This window comes from Drosophila guanche, unplaced genomic scaffold, assembly GCF_900245975.1.
Source record: "Drosophila guanche unplaced genomic scaffold, DGUA_6, whole genome shotgun sequence".
Lineage (NCBI taxonomy): Eukaryota > Metazoa > Arthropoda > Insecta > Diptera > Drosophilidae > Drosophila > Drosophila guanche.
The window spans coordinates 733,964-743,085 of NW_022995746.1; the positions used below are offsets into that span (position 1 = coordinate 733,964).

The following is a 9,122-nucleotide window of genomic DNA, read 5'->3' on the forward strand; positions in this document are numbered from 1 at the left end:
GTCATCGATTTCTATGGTATTTCAATGGGTTGGGTTGGTGTGGAGAGATCTTTGACAGGCAAAGGATCGTTGGGAAGTGGTTAAATATTGGAACTAATCCTGCAATAACTTCTAGTTAAGCAGCAATGAAAGTAGATTGGGAAACAGGCCCCAATATTCTGAAAGGTTACTGTTAAAATAAAGGTTTGTTTTAGAGATGTCTAGAATGAAATTTGCACAGCTTTTTATTGGAAATTATAACTCAATTATTGGGATTCTCTTACGTGATCTAGGAACCCTTGAATTGATGACTTCTAAGAGAAATATTTAGTTATCTTTTCGATTTCCCTGCTAAGCCCCACTGGGAGAGGACAAATATTGAGAATCTACATTTAAAGTAGTTCAAATAAGTTACAAATCCCTCTAGTCGATTAAGCGGCACACATTTACCCAGAAATCCCAAACAATTGACCACCAAACATTCTCCAATCTGTAGCCCTCTTCCCGACTACGCCTCTGCGTGCGTGTCATGGCTTGTTACCTGTAAAACGGACATAAAATTCATGCCGCAAAAGGTCATTGGAAATCGTTTACCGAAAACTAAAGTTTAATTACCAGCACACGCCCAATTTGCCACGCCCCCTCCCGGCCGGCCGGCCGGCCGCATAACCCCTTAACCCCTTAACCCGTTAACCCCACCGAAAAACGTTTGCCTAATTGAGGGTTAACAATCTGAAAACTTATTGAACTATGAAGCAAGGAGAACGCCCCAACTCATCAATTATGCTGCTCAAAGGACCTCCCCTCATCCTTTGGGTGATTTTAGGCTATAAAAGGCTGTTCGTACGGACCGGCATCATGAGCTGAAAAGTGTACACGGAGCAGTAGAGATGTTGCCTCGATTCCTCACCTCGTCATATGCCATGGAGGGGCACTACTTTCTGTTGCCAAAGTTTGCACTATCGCTGATTGGATTCTATCCGGAACAGGAGCGCACTCTAGGGCTGCGCCTCTGGAGTTTCTTTAACTTTTTCATCCTTACCTACGGCTGCTATGCGGAGGCTTACTATGGCATACACTACATATCCATTGACATAGCCACTGCCCTGGATGCCCTGTGTCCAGTGGCCTCGAGTATACTTTCCCTGCTGAAGATGGTCTGCATTTGGTATTACCAAGACGAGCTCAAGTCGTTGATTCAGAGGGTTCGTACCTTAACGGAGGCACAACGCTCGGAGCGAAAACTTGGATACAAGAAGCGATTCTTTACGCTGGCCACCAGGCTGACGACTTTGCTGCTCTGCGCTGGGTTTTGTACTAGCACTTCGTATTCGGTGAGACATTTGCTGGACAATGTGCTGAGACGTGCCCATGGCAAAGATTGGATATATGAGACGCCTTTTAAAATGATGTGAGTGAAGTGATGTGATGTATACCCTGTTAGCATTAGGAGTACGGGCATGATGTGATCGTATACAGCACAGTAGACACTAGCGAGCAGCATGAGCACCCAGTCGAATATACCTTCGCTGGTCACGCGGTAGTCAGTGCATTCGATCGGCGCGACTCAGTTTTTGCATTCCTGCATTCCACCCCCAACGACATCGAGCATCGAGCGACATCGAGATAGCAATGCAAAAACAAAATACATTGTCGCTGTTTGTATTTGACCTGCTGAGCTTTTGCAGCGACAGAACAGCCGCGCTGGCAGAATTCAATGCAAATTGCAAAAACAATTTTTCGCAGTTCTCTCTTTGCTTTGCCTTCGCCTTCGCCTTGGAGTTGTTTGCACGTAGGCCATATGCAAGGGCAGGGAGTCACAATAAGCTCATTTCTGCGGAGTTTTCAGTGCTTGTCTTTGTTGTTGCTCGCATTTTTTTTTTTTTCGTATACTGCCAAATTAATATTATTCTCTTTCCAAAGCTTTCCAGATCCCCTGCTTCGTTTGCCTCTTTACCCCCTCACCTACGTTCTCGTTCACTGGCATGGCTACATCACTGTCGTTTGCTTTGTGGGCGCCGATGGTTTCTTTCTTGGTTTCTGTTTGTATCTAACGGTGCTGCTGCTCTCCCTGCGCGATGATGTCAACGATTTGCTGGAGGTTGCCAATATAGAAGAACGCCCCACTGCAGAGAATGAGGCGCGTATTGTGCGAGAGTTCGAGAAGCTGGTGGATCGGCACAACGAGGTGGCGCAACTCACGGAGCGAGTGTCGGGTGTCATGGTGGAGATCACACTGGGACATTTTGTTACCTCTTCCCTAATCATAGGCACTAGTGTTGTGGACATGCTGCTGGTGGGTTATATTATTATTCCTTAGAGATCGTTGCATATTTTATTTCTTTGACTTTCTTGTAGTTCTCTGGCGTTGGCATCATCGTTTATTTGGTGTACACCTGTGCTGTGGGCACGGAAATCTTTTTGTACTGCTTGGGAGGTACACACATCATGGAAGCGGTGATTATGGCTGATATCTTTCATTCTCAGATGAACTTTCTTGAAGGAAACCTTAATTCCTCTTCTATCTAGAGCTCGGATTTGGCTCGATCTACCTTTTCCAGTCATTGGTATGGTCATAGCGTGCGCGTGCAGAAAATGGCACTGCTGATGGTGGCTCGGGCTCAGAAAGTGCTCACCATTAAGATTCCTTTTTTTTCGCCCTCGCTGGAGACGCTCACATCGGTGGGTGCACTGCCATTTGATTGGTTTTAAGGTTTTTCTATTGTTTTGTTTTTATCTTTAGATTCTACGCTTCACCGGCTCTTTGATTGCTTTGGCCACGTCCGTGATAAGATAATAAAATCGCTTCCTACTTCGGGAACTTCTTAAGTCTTAGAGCTACACACTTGGAACCTCTTTTTGTTATATTTAATAATAGTTCCTGAAAAACGAAATATCAGTGTAATTTCGTAGAGCTTCGATCATTTTCCAATCATTTTTTCATACAGATATTGCATTTTCCTGTATAATTTTCTTTCCTTTCAATTCACCTGAAACTCATTTCCTTTTGTAATATTTCTTTTATGCTTGTGTTCTGTGTGTGTGTGTGTGTGTGTGTCTGTCTCTCTTCCAATTTTACATTGTCTGTGCGTTAATTCGTGTTTCGGTTTACTTTTCATTTTTGCTCCCTCTGCAACTCTCTCGAATGACCCTCTGATTGTTGTTCTGGATGTTGCCGAATTAAAGCTGCAATGTTGTTTAACATACCTTAACATCCCCTCTACCGCTGCCCTATCGCCTTGCTGCTTTCTCTCTGGCAAATTGGTTTCTTTACCGGTCCTCATTGCAGCCCTCTCGGAATTGCACAGCTCTCTAGGGCGAAACCTTGGTCTGCTTTCCCACACACCCACAATGCTCGTCCCGCTGCAATGCTCTTTGGCACTTTCCTCTTGGCCATTCCACTTGGCCATTTTCAGGCTGCAGTTGTGCTTACAGTTCATTTCCATGCTCTCGCACTTGCAGTTCCACTACCACAAACACACGCATGCCCCACACGCACACACCTTAATGACATCCGGATGGGTGCGGGGAGTGTACACTGACCAAAATGGTTAACAAATGTTTTTAATTATTAAGGTACGAATTTCTGAAAGCCAAAATAGTTGTCCAAGCATGCCTGAGCGCTCTTTTACACTCCCTCTTCCAGTGTGGCTTAGCAGTAGCTCATGGAATGTGGTTCCCTTTATCATGTCTCTCTGTATAGAGTTTTTTCCATGTGGATCGTTCCGCACTTCATATGCGTGCCCATTCTCTCTCCGTCTCGCTTATGCTTCCTCTCAAAGACAACCTCTTCACTGATGTTGATGTACTCTCTGCGTCTGTCTGTGTTTTGGGGTTCTTCGGAGCTTTATTTTTTGCTGGTTTTTCCCCATTGTTCATGCGCCAAATTCTTGCCATACTTTTTCCGTTTCGTTTCGTTTCGTTTTCTTTTCTTTTGCTCTTATTTCTGCTTAATGTTGTAGTCCTTGAAATCCTTTACACGCACATGAATGAGCCTATCTACTATCTCTGTCTGTCTCCCTGTCTTTTTCCTTCCTTATTACTGTTTGTCCATCTGTCTGTTTTCTGTCTTTTGTTTCTTTTGCCATTTGTTTGTTTGTTTTTCGCTGGCGCCTCCTTTTGTCAAAAGTGCTTTTGCTTGTAATGTGTTCGACGTCAGAACCGAACCGTACCGAGACGAGACGAGCTGAGGCGACTTTTCGCCCCTTTTCGCCCCGTCTACTAGGGTCTGCCTGCCTGCTGACGCCTTTCCTGCCCTCTTTCTCACACTATGTGCAAGGGTAACCTCATGAGCAGCTTCCTTTCTCTTTGCTCCTGCGACAGCCCTTTAGTTGTTGTATACCCTGTAATACTTGTTGCGTGGGTAGGGGCTTGCCAGGTATTGCGCGCAGCAGGAAGAGCATGGTGAGAGTTGTTTTCAACAGCAGATGAAGAGAGTTCTGCCATATCTTTATATTTTTTAATGCATTTTTTAGATATTGCTGGAATTTAGGTTCGTATTATTTTTAATATAACTGCACCTGCTATTTTCCAGTATTTTTGTAGTTTTAAATGTATTTTAGTTCTTAACTTTTTGTTTTATATTTTCTGATTTTCTCTTGTTGGAATATTTTTGTTGCACTTGTTTTCAGAGAGTTTTAATTAGGATTTGCATGTTTCTTAATTTAAGTTTTATATTTTTAGTACCAGCTATCTGCAGGGTATTTTGTTAGTTCTGTAACTCTGTAGTTATTTTCTTTTTTGTTTTCCTATTTTAGAGGTTCTCTTCTCTGTTCATTTGGCCTTTTCTTCTGCTGCTGCTGCTGCTGCTGCTGCTGCTGCTTGTTGCTTGCTGCTTGTTATTTTTATTTCGTTTCCATTCAGTCAGAACTCAGAACTTGTTTCCAGCTTCCACACAAAAAGCATGCCCCAAAAAAACTCTCCCACAACACAACACACACACCCAGAAAAACCCGCTCTTATGGTCCTTGTTAATGTTGTTCGTTTTCACATTTTTATGTGCATTTCGGTGTGTGTATATGTGTGGGTGTTTGTGCATGTGTTGTGTGTTGTGTGTGTGTGAGTGTGTGTGCCACACATCCGCATTTGCTACGCAATTTTTGCACTCAAGTTTACCTACTTTTTATGGTAAACACCCAAGGTTGCTTGTTTATTCTAGCAAAAATGTATTTAGGTGAAGCTTAACTACATGTGAATGTGAATGTGAATGTGAATGTTGGACTGTGGATGAGTATGAGTGCTGGCTGAAGTGTGGTTAAGCGGGTAAGCAGTGGGGTTTGGGGTTGAGTGAGGTTCTCTCTCTGCCTGGGGGTCACACACACACACACAGCAGAAATACTCCAAAAACAACCAACAAATAATACAAATAAATGAAGCAAGTAGCTAAAAAAGTTAAATAAATACTTTCGCGCTTTTTGTGTGTGTGCCATAAATATTTATAGTTTTTTTGTTCCATTTCAATGCATATTTTTTGATTCAAAGAAATGGAAATTAATCAACGATACAAATAATATTTTCAATATATGCTCATATGTGTATTATTTATGCATTTTAATGCACTCAAAATGCTGGGCCTTGGGCTTATTTATACAGGTGTTATATCTAGGGGTCTCTGGGGAAGTTCACTGAAAAGTTATAGAACGATTCGGCAAAGTTTAGAGCTGCAGAAGAAATTCTATTCACTATTCACACAAAAGTTAAAAGATTTTCTTTTTTTTTTCTGAATTCTGAATTTGAATTCACACAATAAACTTCTACCATGTACGATTTATGGACTTCCCTTATTAGCAATGGTGCACGTAAACCTTCCAGATTTAGAGCCAAACGAAGTAAATTCGACATACACTCTGGCATAGTTGTGTGGCTCGCTAATTGATTCAGTGAACTCCTTTTTGGCACAATAAACTCGAGTGGTTTTGGCGTTTTCCACTTCACCCACGTAGGCGATCACTCTACGCTAAAAAATAAAAACAATAGTTATAAAATAAATAATGAAGTGAATTGTTTCCTACATCCTTTGGTATATCAATCGGCAACTGCCCTCTGCCCTCTGACCAGCCAGATGGAAGGTAACAAAATGCTCAAAACGATGCCGAAATTGAGGGGCATTTTGCAAAGAACTTGTTGCCGTAAAAGCCAACAATCAAATGGCTAGGACTGCCATGGTTCGTGCCTGGAGAAAGTGAATGCAAGTAGACAATGGAAATTAAATGCACTTGTGGGAATTTCTATCTATATTCAACTATTGAAATGTTAAATAAATTGTTGCAGGAATTTTAGCATGATTTTTCGCCACATTTTAATGTTTGTTTTTCGATCCACAAATTCTAAAATTCCATATTTCATCGATAGTGGAATTCAGTCATAGGGAATGCGATTAGCTACCTACAAATTGAATGTGAAACCGGTCTCCTTGAGTTTAGCACTTTTCTTTATGTATGTACATACATGTGTACATCTTTTGGCACTAGGCCATCCCAATACCTGCTCGTTTGTTATGCAATTTATTAAAAATAAAAGCACCCCCATAATTAAATTGAACAATTCGGGTTTAAGTACAATTTTATACGATTTGTTCATATTTGAATTAGAAATTTAATAATACATAATTGGGGCTTAAAAATGATCTTGTGTTTTGTTTTTGGTTCTCCTTTTCCTTTGCCCCTTTCCCCCTCCGCTGCTGGTCTGCTGCTTTTTCCGTTGCTTTTGCTTCTGCTTCTGCTGCTCTTTTTGTTGTTGTTGCCAACGAGGATGAAATGATTTTAAACGTAATTTTTACCTACACGACTAATTAAATTTCCGCATTTTATGCGCGAAGGGCCAAGTGAAACGAACGTAAAACGAAGGACAGGACAGAGACGGCGACGACGACGAAGCTGAAGCTAACTGTAAAATGGTGACCCCAGCATGCGAGTGCCCCACACTCTTACCTTCCAAACGAAACGATTGTAGGAGGGGCAGAGACTGGGTATGCGCCAGCGTCGCCACATGAGTGAAATTTTAAGCAGGCGCCAAAGTCTTTGGGCCTTTTGTGATGCCCTAGAAGAGGCCAAGACACGTTCAGCGACAGAGACAGAGGGAGCGGGCGGTATCGGGATCCATTAAAATTCCGTTGGGGCATTGCAAAATAAATCCACTTGCAAGTGGTATAAAACGGCCCCCCCCCCCCCCCAACAGAAACAGCAATAACAACAGGCAGCGCCTAAGACAAAAAAAAAACGCGTCATCGTCTGCGCGTCTTTTTGTTGTTGCTTTTTGTTTTTGTTGGTTTGCTCTTTCCCTTTGGCGTCAAGTGCCAAACGCATGTGATTCCTGCAGTCAAGGAGAGTTCTAGGGAAATATAGCAAAAAGAAGAGCAAAAAAAGTAAAAGAGATATAAATTAGTTGGGGAACGGTAAAGACTAGAAGGTACCCTTGGATTGTACCTTCAGGCTGAACGATTTGAAGACATAAAAGCAGATTTATAATTACAAATATAAACTGAAATGGAGAAAAGTGAGGATATTTTTGAGATATAAATAATTTTTGCTTAAAGTTCATAGAACTCTGAATGCTAAGGGAATGTTTCTTTAATGGGTTGCCCACGGGAAATACTTGACTGACTTGACGCTAGATCAACTTGAATTTTGTGTTCAATGTTTGGGACCCTATTCCTCCGCCAGAGCATGTGGATAGACCATAGAAGATTTATCCAAGAATTCTTTAGCTTCCCTCTCATTCTACTGCCACTTTCGCAACAGCCAACACACCCCTTAAGTGCTACATCTATACTACAGGGTATCAAACACGCAAAAAACACCCACCACCCGTAAAGCCGTTGCCGAAATTCTTTTGCCTCTCGCCACTCGTCCCCGTCCCCGTCCTCGTCCTCGTCCTTGTGTGATATGTGAAATGGCAAAAAAATATTTTTTTGATGTACGGCCTAAAAGTATGCATTGAAATTCAACACGCGGCAAGGGACACAGCACAGCACAGCACAGCACAGCACAACACACACAAACGTTGTACTCTCCGTATTGATTGTGGCAGGAGGTTGGGCACTGTGGCACTTTAGTGGCATGTGGTATTTGAAATGTTGTAAAGCAATCGCTTGAAATTAGCAAAAAGATCTTTGTTGTTTAAAGCGCGACACGAGAGAGACACACGAGACACAGACGCGGCAACACCGTCAACCGGCAGCTGGAGTGGCAGGAAATTACACGAAAAGCGTGGCATGCGGCAGGAATAAAATAAGTTGATGCACAGGCAAGAAGGGTGCAGGAGGGAGGGGACAGCAGGAAGTCAAGTGAATTGAAATGGTAATGATACATGACAATGTTGCGCCCGTGAAGAGATAGGGCGAAATGGAGACAGACAAACGAGAAGCTTCGCTTCGCCTTTTTGATGTGGCAGCGGCAGGGATATAGCGGAAGGGGGGAGGGGCCAGTGTGGCACGGGATAAGTGTTTGCTCCTCCTGTCCCCTGCTTTTGAATTTGTGCTTAGAGTTTTCCCTCGAATTGCAGATGTTTCCCTGCTTTAACAGATGTCACCCGATATGGTCCTCAATGTGGAAATATTTTGAGGGGGTTTTTGGCTTAAATTTGAGTTTGTTTTGGTGTTGAACATGGAGCAATTTTAAGGTTAAAGGTTAAAGCTAAGTTATGGTTCTATTATTTATTGCTTTGATTGGGATATGTTTGAGCTACGTCAGTAAATCTCAGTAAATCAGTTTAAATAGTAAATCTTCAAGTTGTTCCACCTTTTTGACACTTGATTTTAATGGTTCTCAGAGATTTTGAAGATGGTCTTCTCTGACATTTACTTAAAATCTAAAAATTCGCATTTTTATCACAGCTTCTATTTTTCCAAAAAAGAAAATTTCTTTGGACAAAGAATGTTTAATTTCGAAAAAATTCCTCTATTTCAGCACCCCTTTCCATTGACTCCAACGCATTAACCTTGAAAAAATCCACAAAAAAACTCTCCCACCTCTGTTGGTTGTTTTCCCCTATTAAATGCTTGGCCATGTTTTTATCACTCATACGCCCAGTTGATCGCCTAAATGGCGGAGTCGCAAAAAGAGTGTGGAGTTCCCCTCGCCATTTACCCCTCGCTTTCACTCTGCCTCCTCTCATTTTGCTGTCCATTGGTGTCTGTGTGCCCC

General features: G+C 42.3%; 1 protein-coding gene across 1 annotated transcript; it reads left to right on the forward strand.

Annotated features, from left to right (window-relative positions):
• Positions 1-869: 869 nt before the first annotated feature.
• Positions 870-2,809, forward strand: LOC117581989 (odorant receptor 24a). The gene is made up of 5 exons (XM_034269484.1): positions 870-1,390; positions 1,903-2,275; positions 2,338-2,436; positions 2,509-2,661; positions 2,723-2,809. The coding sequence occupies exons 1-5, from the start codon at positions 870-872 to the stop codon at positions 2,774-2,776; spliced, it is 1,200 nt and encodes a 399-aa protein (XP_034125375.1). The 3' UTR covers positions 2,777-2,809.
• The last annotated feature ends 6,313 nt before the right edge of the window (positions 2,810-9,122 follow it).